Raw genomic sequence first — 20,830 nt, forward strand, 5'->3', positions numbered from 1 at the left:
CTGGCTGTGGGTGTGGGAGGGGAGCGCCAGCCGCCTGCCCGGGCCTCCAGCCCTGTTTGCAGGCACTGTGCTGGGGTGGCGTTTTCTCCCGCTCGGCGTGTTTTTTTGCATCGGCGTGTACACATCTGTCTTTATACCCAGCCGCTTTCCTGGCCCCAAACAAGTTCTCTGTGAGTTTCCCCAACCGAGCTCAGTGGGATCTCTGTCAGCTGCAAGATTTATGTCAGCTTGTTCAGTCCTGAGAACTGTTCCTTCGGCTCGCCACATCTGGATTTAATTGCAAAGACATTAAGTGCGCTGCAAAAGCATGTTTTAGGGCCGTGCTTTATAGACACCCCGGTTAAAGGAGCGGAGGGCTGTAGGTTCGCGTGGGATGAGCCAAGACAGCATCGCAGACGTGGAAAGCACGGAGGGAGTCCTTTCTGCAAGGGCTGCTGGGAGGGAGACCGTCCTGTTCGAGGACCATCGCGCCGTTTCGGCTGCTTTGGGAGAGAAGGGTGCTGAGAGAAGGGCGTCGAGGGGCCTGCCAGCCGCAGATTTTGTCTGGCAGCACGTGGCACCCACCCATGGCTACCCAGGGTGTTTTCATGGCCGGTTTCGTGGGCAGCCTTGTGTGCTGGCATTTGGGCGTGTAATACACAAACGTCTTAGGGACTCCGGAGGGTGGTTGGTAACTGCAGATGCCGTCAGCTTCTTGCCTCACCGTCCCCTCCAGGGGTGGTGCGAGCGTCCCAGGGCGGCCACCACACCCTGCGTGTCTTAATACATAACAATAGAGGCATCCAGTCCGCTTGGAGCAAAGACAGAACACACGCTTACGAGTACTTGTGTCATTTAGCAGAAGCCCTCCCTCCGCAGCCCCCTCCCCGCTTTGCACACACTGGTAGGTTTTAAAGAAACACATCCCAGATCGAAGGCAGAGGGGCCCTTTGTAAATGGGGCCTGTGTTTCCAGACTTGTGGCTGCTGTTCAAAAGGAGAATGACAAGAAAAGTTGTCATGAGAGGAACAGCGACATGTTTCTTTTGTCTGTATTATAGTTTGAAACCCTGAACTTCCTAGAATGACTGAGATTCTCTGCCGTCTTAGCTCCCAAAGGACTTATTATTGGAGGGTAAATGGGTATTTCGTTTACTGTGTTTGAACTCATCTCATCCATGGCCTTCGTGATCAGGGGCTTTTAACAATTTAAAAAAATATATATGCTTTTATTGATTGTTGGAAAGAGAAGAAGGGAGAGGGATAGAGAGGTAGGAACATCAATGATGAGAGAGCAACATCATCGATTGGCTGCCTCCTGCACGCCTCCTACTGGGGATCAAGCCTGCAACCTGGCACGTGCCCTGACCGGGGAATCGAACTGGAGCGACCTCTTGGTTTCTGGGTTGAAGCTCAACCCCTGAGCCATACCGGCCGGGCTAGGGACTTTTAACCTTTTTTGAGCCACGGACCCTTTTGGCAATCTGGGGGAACCTCCGGACCTCTTCCCAGAAGAATAGTTTAACCTACATAAAAGTTATATTGAAATCAATTATCAAAGTATTCTAAGAATTAGTTTGTGCTTTCCTTTCGTTGACGCACGGCAGCAAGATGGCAGCGCAACTTTCCAAGAAGAGGAAGTTTGAAACTGAAGAAACTGAATAAGTTTCTCACTCGGGAGCTGGCTGAAGATGGCCACTCTGGAGTTGAGGTCCGGGTTACCCCAAACAGGACAGAAATGATTATCTTGGCCACCAGGACGCAGAATGTTCCTGGTGAGAAGGGCCGACGGATCCGGGAATGGACTGCTGTGGTTCCGGAGAGGTTTGGCTTCCCCGAGGGCAGTGGGGAGCTCTGTGCTGAAACGGTGGCCGTGAGAGGTCTGTGTGCCATTGCCCAGGCGGAGTCTCTGTGCTACAAACTCCTCGGAGGCCTTGCTGTGCAGGGCGTGCTGTGGTCTGCTGCGGTTCCTCGTGAGAGGGGGGCCGAAGGCTGTGAGGTGGTGTCTGGGAAACTCCGAGGACAGGGGGCTGAATCCATGGATGTTGTTGAGGGTCCGATGGTCCGCAGTGGGGACCCTGTTAACTACTATGCTGACACTGCCGGGCGCCATGTGTTGCCCAGGCGAGGTGTGCGGGGCCTCAAAGCGAAGATCACGCTTCCTTGGGACCCCAGTGATAAGAGAGGCCCTAAGAGGCCCCCGCCTGACCGTGTGAGCATCGTGGAACCCAAAGATGAGAGGCCGCCCACCACCCCATCTCGGAACAGAAGGGTGGGAGGCCAGCGCCGCCTGCCATTTCCCAGCCCGTACCCACAGCTTCACAGGGTCTCCTTGGCGGCTGGATCTGGAGTCTGGATGTGGCTCTATAAAGACCTTTAATAAAATCTTTTTAAAAGAAAAAAAAAAGAATTAGTTTGTGCTGCATCAGGAAATGTGTTTATTAGCACATTGCCTGGTTCTAGCAGATGGTCCGATAACTATATTTCTAATATACTTCCAGTGTTTCTAATAATATGCCTAAAAAGTGCTAAGTTTCTGTTAGCTGTAATATACATAAAAAGATGTACGGTCTTCCCTGTTAAATCCCCAGAGCCCCTTATCTACAGAACCAAAATGAGCCCCTGGCTTGGTGCGGATGCCCATCTACCCGGCAGCCGTGGGCCATGAACCTCCCAGGCAGCCCCTGGCCTGCGGGAGCCTCGGCCAGGCTGAGTGACGGGTCCTCTGCTCACCTGCGGCCCTCCCTGCAGCCCTGCTGGGGAGGTGCGTCTGCTTGGAAGGTGCCCAGGGTCAGGTCAGAGTAGGGAGCAGCGGGGGGTGCCCCAAAAGCCTCTCTGCACCCTAACCAGTCAGCCCTTCTGGGCCTCATAGGCCAAAGACAGAGAAGGCGTCTGCCTGGGTCAGGTAAGAGCTGGGGAAGATCAAGTCTGTTCTGCTGTCTCCTGACCAGTCTCCCTGCTGCCGGCACCGTCCACTGAGGGCAAACGGCTCAGAAAACACCTCTGAGCGAGCTGCTGCCCTGGTTAAAGGCCCCGTGTGGCTAGAGTCCTTTCTCTGTGAAATGACACCCCGGCCCTTGTTATAGGCTGACGGGTGTCCCCCCAGATCCGAGTGGTGAAGCCCTCACCCCTCCAGGACCTCAGAGTGTGACTGTCTTCAGAGACTGGGACTTTAAAGGGCTGATTCAGTTGAAATGAGGCCGTTACGGTGGGCGCCACACTAATCTGACTGCTGTTCTTACAAGAAGAGCTTAGGGCACAGAGAGAGGGACTCCAGGGATGTGCACACACAGAGAAAATCCAAGGAGAGAAGCCTCCGCAGAAACTAAACCCGGCGACACCTTGATCTCGGACTTCCAGCCTCCAGACTGGAGCGAGTACTTTTCTTTTGGTTGAGCCTGGGCCCAGCCTGTGGTGTTTTGTTATGCAGCCTGAGCGGACTGATACAGGCCTCTGGGGCTGCCCCTCCATCTCCCCAGTTTCCTCTGAGGACGAGCCCGGCCTCCCCTGACCACTCCAGGAACCCGGGCACACGCTGTTGCCCATGCACACTTCTCAGCCAAGTGCCTGCCACACCACACCCTGGCCTGTGTGCCTTTGTCCCACATGGCCGGGGCGACCTCTGCTCATCCCTTACCAAAGCTCGGGCAGCACCTCACCCAAGTCCCTCCCCGAGCACCCTCCAGGCCTGCACGGCATGTGCCACAGCGCACGTCTCTGTGCTGCCCCCTCACCCAGGGCTGCTCTAGGAGGACTCTCCTTGGTCTCTGTTCCCAGAGCCCCACACTTGGCACGGGGCCTGGCATTCGGCATGCCGTAGGTATCGGATGAACAAATACATGTAGCCATCCCTCCAGCCAGACTGCCCAACTCCAACATGGGAAACAGATAATCTGGGTTCAAGGCCAGGACGGGCTGTTTACGAGGTCTGTGACCTCAGAAGAAGAGTCCATGACCTCCTGAGATGCCAGGTCCCCAGCCAACTGTGGGCGCCGGTCCAGGGCCACGTTTCTCAGCCCTGTTAGGACCCGTGTTCTCCTCATAGCAAATGCTAAAAACTATATGGGACTTGCCCCTGCAAATGATCCCTGACCCTTGAATTCCTATAAGCCAGGGTGATTTTGCCAACCCTGCTCTTGTTTAAAACTCACTGATACCTGCCGCTGGGAGGGAGAGGACGACATTGGCACCAAGCTGTTTTAGAATTACGGTTTCGGAATTTTGCCCAGGGTCGGCCTTGGAAAGAGCTTGGCTCTTTGCATCTGGGCTAGTCCAGTGTAAGCCAAACTAGAATTGTTGGGGATGGGTCTATGGTGAGAGCAAGGAAGAGGGAGGAATGGCCGAGAGCCTGACCCAGCATGGCACGGCCTTCTTGGAGGATTGTTGTGGACTGTTGTTAACTGTTGGCAGTGACAGAAATTTAAATTTCTTTTATGGGCATATTGAGGTGTGTCTGCAAGGATGTATATAGATAGTCTATTAGTAGGGGCTGATTCAGCAATTACGGCACAGCAGCAGGCCCTTTGGCCCGTACCGGTCATCTCTGGCAACTAGGGGTGGGGGAGGCCATCCTTGCTCTCTCTTGTCAACCATTCCATCCTGGGGCATGTTAACATAAAAGCAATTATTAGACCCAATTCTGCCAAACACGGAATGTTCTTTCAATAAACAGATGCAAAACTTTTTCTACAGCCTGTTCTGGTGAGTTTAGGGAAACTTGTCTCTGGCCTTAGATGTTCCAGCAGGTTCAGACCAGGACAGGTCCATCAGCGTGCAGACCTCCAGGTGGCCATGTCCCTGGGGGACGTGGGCAACAAAGGATAGCAGCACTTCAAACCTCCAGGGCTGCGGCCGAGGTGTCAGGCTTCTAGGATTACCGGGCCTTATTTGTCAGTAACGGCGGGGAAGTGGTCCTGTATCATTCTAAGCACAACCCTTATATGGACACCACCTACTTTACCAACAACGATGCCATTTCTAATGTTCCTTATGCTACAAGAGAGGCCGACCTGGGACAGGCCAGGGGTTCCAGAATCCTCACAGCTCCGGCCCATAGCCAACGTCAGCCCACTCAGTATTCCCACAAATACCGATTGGAGTGAGACAGGGAGCTGTTAGTGACCCAAACTCGAGTAGAACTCGTGTGCGTTTGAGGAATTCAGTGGAGGTGCACACACATAGGGTAAGCTCCTGCTCTGCTAGGTTCTGGGTATAAAAACACAAGTGAGAAGAAACGGCCTATAGCTTCATAGAGCTCTACCTCCACTGGGGTAGCCAGGCAAACAGACAACGTTAGCATTATGTAGAAAGTCCTAGGTGTCGCCCTGGCTGGTCTGGCTCAGTGGACAGAGCGTTGGCCTGTGGACTGAAGGGTCCCGGGTTCGATTCTGGTCAAGGGCACATGCCTGGGTTGCAGGCTTGATCCCCAGTAGGGGGTGTGCAGGAGGTAGCTGATCAATGATTCTCTCTCATCATTGATGTTTCTCTCTCTCTCTCTCTCTCTCTCTCTCTCTCTCTCTCGCTCTCTCTTCCTCTCTGAAATCAATAAAAAAATATTAAAAAATAAATAAAGTACTAGGTGTCCGCATAGAACAGACACTTGGCCCAAGGAAAAGCCTTGGCTGGTTTCCCGAAGATGTCTAAGCTGGGACTGAAAGTAAAAGTCAGCGAGGTTAGGAAAGGTGGGGAGGCCATGTGCTTCCTGGTCTCACCTCTTCCTGCTCCCCCACCACCCCGTCACTCACCCTTGGCAACCAGTAATCTGTCCTCCATCTCTTTACTTTGGTCGCTTTGAGAATGTGAAATAAGCGGAATCATATAGTGAGGGACCTTTTGCAGTTGGCTCTCTCCACTCAGCCTAGTGCCTGTGAGGTCCATCAGGTTGGTGTACCCATAGTTCCTTCCTTTCTATTGCCGATTGGTCTTCCCTGGCTCCATGGTATGTATGTATGTATCATGGTTTAATGTTGTGGGATGTTTTGGTTGTTTCCAGTTTTTAACTCTTACAGATAAAGCCGCTGTGAACATTTCTGAGCAGGTTTAGTGTGAACATCAGTTTTCTGTTTCTCTGGGATAAATGACCAAGAGTGTGATTGCTGGGTTGTAAAGGTTATGTTGTCGGGTTTTTTTTGTTTTTTTTTGCTTGTTTTTTATGAAACTGCCGAACTCTTTCCCAGAGTGGCAGACACATTTTACATTCCCATCAAAAATGTAGGAGAGAACGTTTCTCTGAATCTTCTCCAGCATTTGGTGGTGTTGCCACTATTTGTTTGAGCTGTTTTAAAAGGTTTGTAGTGATATTGCTGTCTAAAGGGCAGGTGATGTTGAGCATCTTTTTATGTGTTTATTTGCCATCGTAAATCCTCCTTAGTGAACTGTCTTTTTTTATGCCCCGTGCCCATCCTCCTGGTGGGTTGTTTGCTTCTTACTGTTGAGTTTTGAGAGTTCTTTATATATTGTAGGTGCTGGTGCTCTGTCAGATACGAGGTCTGAAATGTTTTCTCCCAGTCTGTCACTTGTTTTTTCATTCTCTTACAGGGTCATTAACAAAACGAGGTTTTTCAATTAAAAAAAAAAAAAGAATAAGGCTGTTTGCTGGCTCAGTTTCTTTCTTTCTTTCTTTCTCCCCTCCCCTCCCCTCCCCTCCCCTCCCCTCCCCTCCCCTCCCCTCCCCTCCCCTCCCCTCCCCTCCCTCCCCTCCCTTCCCTTCCTTTCCCTTCCCGCCTCAGTTTCTTAGGATTTAGGATGAATCTTACCCCAGTCTGACTGTGAGGTGGGGTGCAGGCTCCACAGAAACCCCTGTCTTTATTGTCTCTGATATTCTCACAGGCTCTTCCTGCTTTGAGTGAAACCAAATGGCCGCAGAAAGAACAAGGTTCTAGATTTTTATAAAGTCCTATACTCCTAGTTATTCCCCTATAACTTCTGACTTCTTTCTCAGCAGATAAGGAAGTTGGTTTGACCTTAATAAAGATTTGGTTCTTTTTATTTTGTTTTCTCAACCCACACCCAAGGACATTTTTTCCATTGATTTATTATTATTATTATTATTATTATTATTATTATTATTATTTTAGAGAGAGAGAGTGGAAGGGAGGGATGGAGGGAGAGAAAGAGAGAAACATTTGTGAGATGTCGGGCCTCCTGCACATGCCCCAACAGGGGCCAGGGATCGCACCTGCAACCCTTCAGTGCACAGCCAGCGCTCTAACCACTGAACACACTTTGTCTTTTAGGAACCCAGCCTCTCCCTCCCCCACCAGGTGCAAAGGGCATGAGAACTGTCCTGTGAAGGCATCTTGCATGAAGACACTATGAGAATGCTATAGGCGCTACGGTTACCAATACAAATAAGGTTCAGCCTGCTCTGTTCTGGGGACTCACAGTTTAGTGTGGGGAGACAGATGTGCAGATGCCTTAGCAAGCGAGTGCAATAACACGGTGCCACTTGTGGTAGAAACTAATGACTCACCCCCCACCTGCGTCCTCTTTTTCTCAGCTCACAGCCAGACTTGGTTACCCAACCTGGAGTTGGTGGGGGGCAGGGAGCGGTCATGGAGTTAGGTGTAGCCTTGTCACTGGGTGTAGGCATGTCAGTAGAGCATGAAGGCTTTTAGTCCTTATTCATAAACTCCTCCCACACACTATCTTCCATTTCATTTTCCCATCCACTGGCTGAATGGAGAGGACCATAATGCTGACCTAGAGGAGGGCAGAGTCACAAGATGGAAGGGTCTGGGTCCCTGATTGACCAGGGACCACTGCCCAGGAACATGTGGTTGAGCTTTCCATGAGCATTGAGATTCTGGGGTATTTGTTTAGTGATTCACTTACCTTGACTAACACACAGAAATCACAAGTCCCTACTCCCTTCCAGATATAGGAAGGCTTCCTGGAGGAGGTCCCTCATCCCACACTGCATCCCAGATACCATAAATACTACTTATTTTTACTGATCAGGGTATTGCCTTCTTACTTTTTGTGTGTGTACTCATTCGTTAATTTTTCTCTTTTGAAATATTAGTTACCATTATTTGGCTAACAGTACCAGCTATACAAAGGACTATAGTGACATGCTATCCAATTCTAAAGAGCTTATTGCTTTTAGCACCTGCCCCTCTTTCAGCAAATCCTTCTGGCCTTTTGATAACTTAATTCATGTCCTTTCCACATATTTATCCAAAAGGCAGCCTTTAAGTTCTGGCACGGTCACCCACTCCCCCTCCTGGGCTTTGATAGCACCAGATGCTAGGGGGAAAGCATTTGCGATATGCCTACAATCTATTTCAATATATAATTCCACCCAATTGAATGTCAGGCATTTCTAAAGAATGCTGCTGGTTGGTATAATGTCCCTTTCCTAAGTTCAGGTTTTGATTTGAAATTGCCTCATGTTGCAGTTTGCCCCAAATTTATAAAGCCATCACAGATTCTCTCTCCTATCTATCTTGCCCCTTAAAAGATTAACCGGTAAGAATGGAGTTTAACACGATATCTTCAGAAAGAAAAAGAAGAAAATCTGCTTTTGAAAGGGAATGTACCCGGAGGCAAAAAAAGAATTCTCTGTCTCATAATACATGTTGGGAACTGCCAGTTGTCATGTTACAGCTTAAGACGGATTAGGGTTCCATCACTGACCGTCCTGTGAATTCTTATAATTTCCATCTTCATCTGCAGTCAAGCAATTAGGAAAAAACAACAACCCTATGTTTGGATACTTTAGAATGTGTTAACTGTCTTAGAACATGAGCCATTTCTTGAAACAGCTTAGGAGAAATTTTTACTGAAGTATTTGGCAGACCCAAAGCATATCCCCAAAAGTATACTAAATAATCTCTGACTTGGGTCTGGAGATAAGAGAAGGGGACCATTTGTGATCATAATTATTTAAACAAAATAATTGTCTTTCTTGGATTATATTGTCTTACTAAAGATGTTCTTAAGAAATCAGGATACCAGGGTTTTGGGATTTTTTTTTTTTTGAAGTGGTTATTTAACTATAGATTTAAAAAATTACTTTCAATGGAGTTTCTAAAAATTACCAAATGAAGTGTGATATATATTACTAGTGATGTGCTTCTCTTTCTATTATAATGAGCAAAAGAAGATAGTTTACATCTTGAATTCTACAGTGACTTTTCATTTCTGTTAGTTTGAAAATATTAAGACTTTCTAGAAAAAAATTAAAGTTGATTCCAATGAAATTGCTTCCAAAGTTGTAATACTGTAATTGGCATGAATTAAATGTACAACACATGAGAACACCCACATTGGAAACCTACCATGCCATTTAACTTTCTTCATTTGAAAAACCATTTAGCAGTCACTTTCTCCAGCACAATAATTGGTCTGTAATCATTAAGTGAATGGTTACTTCTAGGTTTCAGTGAATGGGGAAAATGATCTCCCTAATTTCCATAGGAATTTCTGAGAATGAATAAAACTCAGAGGTAGCTAGATATTCTTGAAAATGATTGCTGTTTTTAATCATTCATTAAATTTGTTTAGTCATTCCATCAGTAAGTATTTATTAAGCCTGTGTTACTCTGGGTGCTGTGTATTTAGCAATGAACAAAACAGACAAAGCTCTGCCCTCATGGAACTCACATTCTTTTGGGCCACATGGACAATAAACTTGTAAATGGATAAATATATAATAAAATGTTAGGGATAGTATTGCTAAAACTTAGGCAGTGTGAGGAGCTGTGAGATGTCAGGCCAAGAGTGGGTGGTGCAGTTTCTTTAAGTCCAGTGGGGGTGGCAAGGGGTGACATCTGGATGAAGCGAGGGCCAGCCGCGTGAAGAACTCGGAGAAGAGTCCGAGTTCTAGGAAAAGCGTATGAAAGTCCCTGAGACAGGAATGAGTCGGGGACTTCAAAGAGCAAAGAGGCATGGGGGGACTGGGGAAGATGGTGAGATTGTAGCTGTAGACGGGGTGGGGTCACACAGGCCTCCAGGGCCCAAGTCAGAAATTGGGGTTCTGTTCTAACACCAGTGAGAAGCCAGTGGAGGGTTTAGAGCAGGTCTGGGACCCGTCCTTCCCTCCCACACCATCTCTGGGTGTATTCGGAGGAGAGGCTGTACAGGGGCAGGGGCAGCCACAGGTTGATAAGTTGGGAAGCTACGGCGTGAGTCTTGCTGAGAAATAACGGTAACTCGGGCTAGGATGGCCGCAGAGCAGGTGGTTAGTAGTTAGGTTCTGGATGCCTTTCAAAGAAGAAACAACAGACCTCACTAATGGCTTGATGTGGGAGGTGAGAGAGAAAAGAAGTGAGCGAGGTTGATTACTAGGGATTTTTGCCTGAGCAACTGATGGAATGAGAGTTCCATTTCCCGGGGGAGAAGTGGAGTCTGTGAGGTCTACACAGGAGGTGCCTGGGAACCCCCACTCGGAGGACCCCACAACAGGGGCTTTGCCCAAGACTTTCAAGGTGGTGCATCCTGGAATGGAGGACCAGAGCGGGCAGGTGAAGCATTGGTGGCCAAACTCAAAGGTGACAGAAGCCAAAGTCCCAAGGATTTCTGTTTTGATGAGACAGTAACTATCTGCTGTATTCCTGGGAGGTAAATCGTGGGGCAGGAGAGCTTCTCACATGGCTGCATACAACCCAGCCCTGTGTATCCCATGGCATATTGAACACAGAGCCCGCGGGTGGGGGTGTGAGAGGAGGAGAGAGAACCTCGATGGAGAGAGGCTTTGGCGATGCCTGCAGTGGGATGTTGGGCTCAACAGAGAAAGATGTGGACTAAAGCCCTCATGTATTGGCTCAGTGGTTGAGCATCAACCTATGAACCAGGAGGTCACAGTTGGATTCCTGGTCAGGGCACATGCCGGGTTGTGGGCTCCATCCCCAGTGGGGGGCGTGTAGGGAGCAGCCGATCCATGATTCTCTCTTATCATTGATGTTTCTATCTCTCTCTCCTTCTCCTTTCTCTGAAATTATATATCTATATATAAGCTCTGGTTTATTAAACACCATTGTATGAGCCAGGCATTAACCCTTTGGACAATCCAGTGCAGGAAGTGGTGAGTGGTGTAAGTCTCCAGTTTACAGGTGATGAGAAGGAGGCTCGGGGAGTTACAGGAACTTGCATGAAGACACGCAGCTGGTCCGCAGTCCAGTGGGCACTTTAATCTAGGCCTGACCACACTCCAAATGCCATGCCCCTTCCCCTTCCTTGTCCGGATGACAGGGAGAGTGTATTAGTTTGATCTTGCTGCTATAACACAACACTAATGTATTATCTCAGAGTTCTATAGGTCGGAAGCCAGACCGGGAGGAGTCTCCCTGGGCTAAAAGCAAGGTGACAGCCGTTCTTTGGGGGTGGGAGGATCTGGGAGCACATTGATCTTGCCTTTCCCAGCTCCTAGAGGCATGGACATTCCATGGCTTATGTTTCCCTTCCCCCATCTTCAAAACTAACCACCTTGCATTTCTTTGACCATTTTTTCCCTCGGCCACATTTTTCCGACCAAAGCCAGGAAAGCCTCTCTGATTTTCAGGAGTGATTAGATTGAACCCACCCGGACAATCCAGCATAATCTCTCCATCTCCACGCGCATACCTCAGTCCCATCTGCAGAGTCACTGTTGCCGAGTGAGGTAGCCTGTTTTGATGCTGGGGACTAGCACGTGGGCACTCCTGGGGGCATTGTCTTGCCAGCTGCAGGCATGCCTGCTTTGTATCAATGCCATCCTGTAAATGCCATTACAAAGGGGAATTTCTGTTGAATCACAAGTAATTAGAGGGCAACACAGGAACTTAAAAAGGAAAGACGTTGGTAAAGCAGAAAGCTTGTGGTTAGAGGAAGACAGGGCAGTGTGGAGGCCGCTGCTCGAATTTGTTCTGAACACACTGGAAACATTTCTTCCCACAGTTAATCCTGCGGTAAATTCGGCTCTTTTATTGTCAAGGCTGACAGCTACATGGATTACCCAGTATAAGAGCCTGACTGAGGAATAAAGGTGATGGCCAAATCCGTAGCTCACGTGCCCAATTTTGTACTAATTCCCCACATTCTAGAGTCAAAATTCCTGTTCTTGCCTGGCCGGTGTGGGTCAGTGGTTGAGCATTGACCCACGATTCCCTGCCAGGGCACAGGCCCAGGTTGCAGGCTCAATCCCCAGTAAGGGGTGTGCGGGAGGCAGCTGATGGATGTTCCACTTTCACATTGATGTTTCTCTCTCTCCCTCCCTCTTCTTTCCTCTCTCTCTAAAAATCAATTTTCAAATCTTAAAAAAAAGAAAAGAAAAAGAAATAAAGAACGAAGGCCACATTCAGACATGTGTGGTTACCATTGACTTTAATGGGAACAGCCTGTTTCTGGGATTTAGGCTATGAAATCGGTGGGGAAAGTGTGAAATGGAAAAACAGGAAATAAAAGGACCCATTGGGCATCGTGTTCAAAGACTCCAAAATTCTGTGTGTCATTAGGGGGTGAGTTTAAATTCACATTTTGCTAATGAGGACCATTGTCATCTCTCAAAGAATGACTTAATCCTGCTACCCTGCCATTACCAACGATTCATTCTTTTTTTAAAAAAAAAAAAATTTTATATTTAAAAATGTAAGTATATTTTTAAGAGGAAAGTTAGAAATTACAGAAACGGCTGGAAAGACTCATCTCCATTTTGTGGACACACACACACACACACACACACACACACCCGGACACTTGGGAACCAAAACCAACCAGCAGGCATGGAAAGTATCTCATTGGCGTTGTATTTCTGGCATTGCTATAACTACGCGCAAAACAAGCGATACATGAAATGGTGGCGACATCTGTTCTACAACCTGTGGGGCTTTACTCACAAAACAGTTGTAAAATGTTTTGGGGGACAAAAATACTTCTGTGTATCTATGCAGACGCTCTCCCCTACGGGACACACACACACACACACACACACACACACACACACACACACACACACACACACACGGGCTGTGCTGAAAAGGAAGAAAAGAAAGGAACTATCCATTTCTTTAAAATACGTTCATTTTTCTCCTCTTAAATGAAGCTGCATGTGTTGCTTTAAAGATACCTTTTTGTTGTTGTTGTTGTTGCTTAAATCCCACAAAATGTAAATTGTCACCGAGCTGAAGTCCACGGTTCCGGTGGCCAGGCTGTGGTAACATTCGAGTGGCTGCTGAGCGAGTTTGTTTGGATTTGGTAGGAAAACATCTTCTGGCCTTGGAAATGAAATCATTAGCTGTCTATTTGTTTAGGGCCACCGCCGCCTGGAAGCTTCTGGGTACTTGTGTTAGTGTATCTTTGAAATTCTCGAATGCACAGTGTGTGGGAAGTCACACACGGGTTTCAGCATCACTCAGGATGCTCCTCATTAAGGAGCCCAGAGCACCTCCTTCCCACGGCTCCCAGATGCCTCCACACTGACCGCCCAGCAGACCGTCCCGGCCGGAGGGGAGCTGCGGGCAGGACCCTGTTATCCGTTTCCCCTCCAGTGGGAGACGGTGCGCTTGTTCCTCAATCAGGCTCCACGTGTGGCTCCCCAAAGGGGGGCCGGTTGATTTTCCCCTCACAGCGTGTCTTCCCTTAATATTAGGTAGCATATTTGCAAGATGGTCTTTCTTCTTTTTTTTTTTTTTTAAGCACCTGGCCTCTAGCAGGTAACAGTGTATTCAGTTCATTTAAACTCGGGGATTTGGCTAATTTTACCGTCTTCTGGGCAGATGTGGAAGCACAGAGGGAAACGTTTCTGGGGACTGTTAAACGCTGGTGTGTGTTCCCGTAGCCACTCCATTGTACATTGTTCCTTGAAATGGCTGGTGGTGGGTCCTGCGAAATGGGAAGTGGCTATTTCAAGTGTCACCACGTGATCCTACAGTGGGCATCGGAAAGTGACCCAGCTCATCCCATGGGAGTGTTTAACCTGCAAGGGGTCTTTTCTGGGAAAGTGTGGAGGGTGAGTTGGGGGTGAGAATGGCGCTGTGACAAGGGGAGAAGGGGAGGGGGCTGTTAGAACCTCCCTGTGAGAGGAGGCACCTGGTGGGCAGCCTCAGCCCCGCTCCCCTCGCCTAAACACCCAGGGCTTCTCGCTTGCTTTCAATCACAGCCACACTCATTACCCGCCTTCACTGTCCATTTCACCTTTGCACACCCAGCACCTGCGCTCGCTGTGCACCCTGCATCCCGCAGCCCCCGCCACACCCAGGACCCCAGGCCGTGAGAGATGAAAACTCTTCCTAGAACAATAGAGGGAGGAGGCTAGTCAAGGGAGCCCAGGAGACACTGGGTACCCTCAGGAGGTTAAGAAATGGTGAATCATGTCCTTGGGTAGTTCTAAGTGACAAAATAATTACTGTAACAATTTCGTTGTAGCCCAAACTGCAAGTGTTATCGAAGGGCTGAACTAAGCCCCCGAGGTCAACCCAGGGTCTGCACCAAGGCTGGAGGCTGGGAACTGACCATGTCATCCCGCAAAATAATAAATCCCTTTTCTAGAAAAGGGAGATAATTGCATGAGCTCAGCTCCAGTAGCTGTTGTGGGGAATGACTAATCGACGGAGCGCGGCGGAGGTGGAGGAAGAGCCGCTTTGCAGTTGTGACGGGGAAAGAGGCTGCACTGACATTGGGCAGGTGACTGTGAGCCGCGCTTCGGTTTGGATGGAATAAAGTGAGGTGAGGATCAAGAATGTGGGCTGGGTTCCCAGCTCTGCTCTGCCCCTGACTAGCTGTGTGACCTTGAATTCCTGATGGGTAGGCTGACCGAACCTGGCTGGGCTGTGCTAACATCTGAGCTCACCAGGTACAGCGCCGGGTCTCACGGCAGTGGCGGAGCATCATGCTCTCATGCTCATGAAATGACTGTTTACAGAGAAGATAAATGGCCTTCCTGGCCTTTTATAAATTAACGAGAAGTCTTCTCATAGTTATAAGCGATTGTAGTCAGGGTTATCAATAAGAGGTGGGTTGCATTATCTCATCAGATAGATAAGAGAATGTTATTTGGAAACCTCGAAGCATACCTGTGCAGGGAAGCAGCTGGGCAGGAATTCAGAAAATCCATCCATGGCACCGCGTGAAAGGGCACGCCGCCCGTCCGGCCTGAAGGACATTCTTTGCGGGGTGACAGGCATTCCGACAGGGCCCGGGGACCTGCCTGCCATGCTGATAAAATCACGCAGGAGGTTGTGCAAGATCTGAACCATTGAACGTGCTCCCTGCCTGAGAGCTGGCCTTTATCTCCTATGCGCATCTCTTCTCGGGGTGGGGAGAGCGGGAGACCCCGGGTCTTGGGCTCGGTGAAGCAAGAAATTTGGTTCCTGGTATTCAGGCGACCCTGGGAACCAAGTCTTCAAAAATTTGGTTTCAGTTGTCGCTTGGGCCCTATTGGGAAGAGAACAGGACTGAGCAGCCCCGGGGCACCCAAGGGTCTGGTTAAGCAGTACCACACTGCAATTTCCATTTCCGGGCACTGAGTCGCCTTCTGTAACAATCCATCTGGGAAGAAATGGATACAAATCTGCATTCCTGCCAGCAATTCACGTATTAATGGATCAGAACAAAATAGTTGCTCCTTTGTTCAAAGCTGTGGACTCTAGAGAGAGCCCCGCATCCATCAGGCCGCGCCATGGAGTTTGCTCTCTGGAAAGGCCAGGCACGGATTGGTCTTTGGAGCTCAGCACTGAGTGGCCTGGCTCTTCACTCCGGACACGTGTGCCCACGGTGGGACTCCAGAGCTAAGGTTCATGTAACCAGCTCACAAGAATGCCCACACCGCCTGACCGGTTTGGCTCAGTGGATAGAGCGTCGGCCTGCGGACTGGAGGGTCCCAGGTTCGATTCCGGTCAAGGGCATGTACCTGGGTTGCGGGCACATCCCCAGTAGGGGGCGTGCAGGAGGCAGCTGATCGATGTTTCTTGCTCTCTATCCCTCTCCCTTCCTCTCTGTAAAAAATCAATAAAATATATTTTTTTAAAAATGCCCACACCTACAGGACTGTCCTCAGCATGGTGGTCCAGGGAAGCTGCCCAGCCACCTCCGCATTTCAGGACTGATAGGAACTCCAGGGCCCGCTAACTGGGTCTCAAGGAGAGTCACATCTCTCTGCAAATTCCATTGTTGGGGGAGGGGAATTGTCCACATCGAAGTCTTTTGAGGGTGAATTTAATTTTTGAAGGAAACATCCCTCAAAACTAAGTCTACGGAAAGAACTCTTACTATTTCCAACAGCCTGGAGAGACCTGGAGAGCATTATGCTGAGCAAAATCTGCCAGTCAGAGAAAGACAAGTATCACATGATCTCACTCACATGTGGAATCTAATGGACACAATAAACTGATGAATAAAATAGATCCAGAGACATAGAAGCCTGGAACAGACTGAGGAATCTCAGAAGAAAGGTGTGGGAAGGTGGGTGGGCGGGAAGAGATCAACCAAAGGACTTGTATGCATTGATGCATAACCCATGGACACTGACAATAGGCAGTGAAAGCCTGGGGAGAGCCTAGAAGGGGGGGGGGGGGCGGCATATGTAATAATTTCAACAATAAAGATCTTTAAAAAGTCTACTCAATAAGGTAAATGTTTAGGATGGACAAATTCAAAAGAAGGCAGGGCCGTAAAATGACAGCACAGGTTTGCTCCAATGATCCATGGTGGTTCTGAGAGGTGATTCCAGAAGCACCTGGAGAAACAGACGCCCTCACACTGCTGGTGTGGCCTCGGCCTCTCTGAGGGCGGAGAGACCGGGTCTTTAAAAATGCGCGTGCTCTTGGCGCAGAGAGTCAGTTTCTAGGAGTTCGTCCTAAGGAAATTATTGAGATGGTACGCGGAGATTTGACTGCTAGGAAGCTTGGTGTCATGCTAATACTTGGGAGTGGCCTGAAGCGCCGACGATAGGGAATGGGTGTTTCTGTTGCTGTGGAAAGCTGCTCACGTTCTCTGAAAAGGGCAGGTCACCCAACAGCAGTGGATCTCAACCTTCTGGCCCTTTAAATACAGTCCCTCATGTTGTGTGACCCAACCATAACATTATTTTCGTGGCTACTTCATAACTGCAATGTTGCTACTGTTATGAATCGTCATGTAAATATCTGATATGCAGGATGGTCTTAGGTGACCCCTGTGAAAGGGTCGTTGGACCGCCAAAGGGGTCGAGACCCACAGGTTGAGAACGGCTGCCCAACAGGCTCAGAGGCAATCCAGCCTTTAGTTTGTCCCTATGGAGAGGGGATGGGACAGGGGACGGGAAGGCAGACACCACGCTGCGAATGGCAGGTGGGAACTGTGACTATTTTCACTGTTTTATTTTGCTGGCCTACACATTATGATTTTTCGGTAATGGAAAACTCATTTTTATAATAAATGGATAAAATGAAACAGCGGAGAGGGGAAGGGGGCCCTGCTATCCTGAAAGAGGAATTATGATGTGCCTGTATTCGTTTTGTTAGAGTCGCCGTCACAACGTACTGCCCACGGAGTGGCCTCATCCACAGAAGCTCATTGTCTCACAGTTCTGGAGGCTGAAAGTCCAAGGTCACCGTGTCGCAGGGTTGGTTCCTTCTGAGACAGAGAGCGGGAATCTCTTGCCTGCCTCCCTCCAGCTCCTGGTGGTTTATGGGCAATCCTTGGCGTTCCCTGGCTTCTGCCGCACCACCCCAGTCCCCGCCTTCCTCTTCACATGGTGTTCTCGCTGTGTGTGCGTCTGTGTCCAAATTCCCGTGTTTATAGGGGCCTTGGTCATATTAGATCGGGGCCCACCCTGCCCTAGAGTGACTTCATCTTAATTGATCACATCTGCAGTGACCCTATTTCCAAACACCGCCTCGTTCTGAGGTACTGGCGGTTAGGGCTTCAACATATAAATTTGGGGGCGGACAGAGTTCAACCAATACCCGTGCCCCGATGAGATAGGCACGCTGCTCCCACCCAGCCGAGGTTAGTGCCTACCTGCCACCACAGCCTTTGCTGTGCAGTATGAGCTTGGACCAAGGTCAGGAGTAGTGGGGTGGGGTGCCCACATCCCCGAGGACTCCAGGTTCAAAGAGATAGATAATGGTGAAAACGGGGGAGTGGGTCCTGAGCTGGCCCCTCCCTGCGCCAGGGTGCCCAGCAGGGCTGCAGACCTGCCTGGGCATTCAGCTCAGCACCTCTGAGCTGGGGAGACCAGGGCAGAGACCTGAAAGGAAGAATAGTCTAAACTAAAAGAAAAGCACATTTGGGTTGGATATAGGAGTTGTGATTTAAAAATAGAAAGAAAGACCAAGAGAGGAGGGAGAAAAAATAATTATGTACATTCCACAAATATCTGCACACAGATTATTCATAGCAGCTTCATTCATAAGCACCCAAAACTTGGGAGCAATCGAGATGTCTCTCAATAGATGAATGGATAAGCTGTGGTACATCCACACAATGGAATATTATTCAGTGATTAAAAAGAGATGCGGTATCCAGCCAGGAAAAGACACGGAAGAACCTTAAATGCATATTACTAAGGGAAAGAAGCTAATCCGAAATGATGTACTGTATGATTCCAACTGTACGACATTCTCGAAAAGGCAACTATAGAGACTTATAAAATCTGTGGTTGCCATGGATCTGGGGGGATAAGGAGGAGGGATAAACAGGTGGGATGTAGGAAACTGTTAGGGCGGCAAAACCATTCTGTATGGTAATGTAATGGTGAGCACATGACATTATGCATTTGCCAAGACCCATAGAATGGCCCAGGCGGTGTGGCTTGGTGGTTGAGCATTGACCTATGAGCCAGGAGGTCATGGTTTGGTTCCCAGTCAGGGCACATGCCTGGGTTGTGGGCTCGATCCCCAGTAGGGGGCATGCAGGAGGTAGCCGATTAATGAGTTTCTCTCATCATTGATGTTTCTCTCTATTCTCCTCCCTTCCTCTCTGAAATCAATAAAATATATATTTAAAAAACAACACATAGAATGTACAGCACAAAGAGAGAACCCTAATGTCAGCTGTGGGCTTTAGTTACTGATAATGTCTCAGTAGGGTCTCCTCACTTGTGACAGCCGTCCTGTGCCAATGCAGGCTGTTAGTAATGGCTGACGTTGTGTTGGGGTGGGGGAGGGGGATCCCGGAACTCTGTACTCCAGAGGTCCTCAGACTTTTTAAACAGGGGGCCCGTTCACTGTCCCTCAGACATTCCACACATGCGCACTACGGGCCCGGGACGAGTCGGCTGCTAAGCAGGACAGGCAGCGGCGGCAAAAACACCCGGTGGGCCGGATAAATGTTATTGGCGGGCCGCATAAATGTTATTGGCGGGCCGCATGTGGCCCGCGGGCCGTAGTTTGAGGACCCCTGCGGCCTCCTCCATTCCTCTGTAAACCCAAAACCGCTCTCAAAAGATAAAGTCTATGAACTTAAAGACCAAAAAGTATATTAGGCATAAAGAAGTGTCAAAGGGATCATGCACTCGTCAGCTACCCAACAGGGGCCCCTGGCAGATAAAAGGCGGGGCAGTTGTAAGAGTTAACTCTTTTTCTGAGGCCGTTGAGAAGACACAGATGACCAAAGTGTGACCCAGCAGGATGTCTGAGTCAGGCACCCCTGGCTGCTCACACCTCTCTCAGACTCAACAAAGCCCTTCTGGTGGGGCTCAAAGGTGGGGGTGGGGGTGGGGGTGGGGGTGGGGGGCGGTGCCGAGGCGGGGAAGAAGAACCAAATTCTTATTCCAAGAAATAACAGTTTGGAACATGCACAAGAGTGTCAACGAGTTATGTAGATCTTATCAGCATCGCATTTTTGGTGCCTCCCAGCTATCCAGCGAGGCTCCACCAGCCTGTCAGCACCCGTCAGCGGCCCACGCATCTCGGGCCTATCAGCGCCTTGGGAGGCTGCGCCACGGCCCGGCCTGCCTCCCCTGGGCCCCAGGAGGAGGGGAAATTCAGGATATACCATCACACCATGCCCTCGGTTTGCTGGGGCGCCCCCCTCTCTCGGCTCGCATTCTGTGACTTGGTTGGGGCCCACTGTCTGTAAAATGGAACAAGACCTTTCATGCTAATTTTGGAAAGGGTACCCAGGTTTGGGAAAGTCTGATGTTCTCACATCTGAAGGAAGAGAATGTGTAGTTTCAGCAAAGCGAGGGGAAATTGTACAGAGTCACCCTCAAAGTATGTTACGTGCATAGAGGTGTTTCTACATTTGCAGATAAAACATTGTGATTTTATAAAACTATGGACCAGGGATGAGGCCTGAAGCTTGCTTGCGAGATTGCCCTCTCCACCTCCCCCGCCCCTCACCAGAAACAAAGCCCTCACAGGAGATACGTTACAGCCGTTCAAATGTAATATTGCTACTCGATGCAACAAACCATGTATTTAGACGAATGCAGATGATAGTCTTTATATGTCAGCTTTCTTTTACAATTGCCTGTTTATGACATTAAAGTCCGTGAATGGATCTCCTTGTTAGTTTGTGTGTTTGTTTTCATTTTTAGGCAGCTTTAAGTGCCTTGAAACAATTTTCTGAGCAAGGACTGGATCCAATGGAAGGGACAATGAATATTGACAAAAGCTCTCTTGAAAAGTGAGTAAACCTTCTGTCGTATTCTAACATTTATAATTTTGTCACTGCACAAGAAAATAAAACACAGATCATGATAAGGCAAAAAACTCAAGACACTAATATCTGTATCTCACAAAATTATTCACAATACGGGTAAATGTAAATAAACGAGAACCCGCACATGTGGTCACATTCACTTCCTACAGTCTGACTGCGAAAGTTTTAATCTGCTAAGAGGTTATTATTTCTGCAGTTTAGTGCCTTTGTTGGAAATATTCATGTGTTTTGTTGACCGTAGAGACTGGCAAAAACGAACCAAAAAACTGTGTTCACTTCACGCTGTTGCG

General features: G+C 48.9%; 1 protein-coding gene across 10 annotated transcripts in view; it reads left to right on the forward strand.

Moving 5' to 3' along the window:
• Positions 1 to 20,830, forward strand: part of STAU2 (staufen double-stranded RNA binding protein 2) — a 231,358-nt gene that overhangs the window by 208,647 nt on the left and 1,881 nt on the right. For 9 of the 10 annotated variants that reach the window (XM_059672853.1, XM_059672852.1, XM_059672849.1 and 6 more), the window contains one exon: positions 20,416 to 20,504. In XM_059672853.1, the coding sequence (XP_059528836.1) occupies positions 20,416 to 20,504 (89 nt within the window). Of the gene's footprint in view, positions 1 to 1,585; positions 1,773 to 20,415; positions 20,505 to 20,830 lie in introns of those variants that run through there. The other variant, XM_059672860.1, reaches the window with a different exon arrangement.

Source organism: Myotis daubentonii, chromosome 17, assembly GCF_963259705.1.
Source record: "Myotis daubentonii chromosome 17, mMyoDau2.1, whole genome shotgun sequence".
NCBI classification, from domain to species: Eukaryota; Metazoa; Chordata; class Mammalia; order Chiroptera; family Vespertilionidae; genus Myotis; species Myotis daubentonii.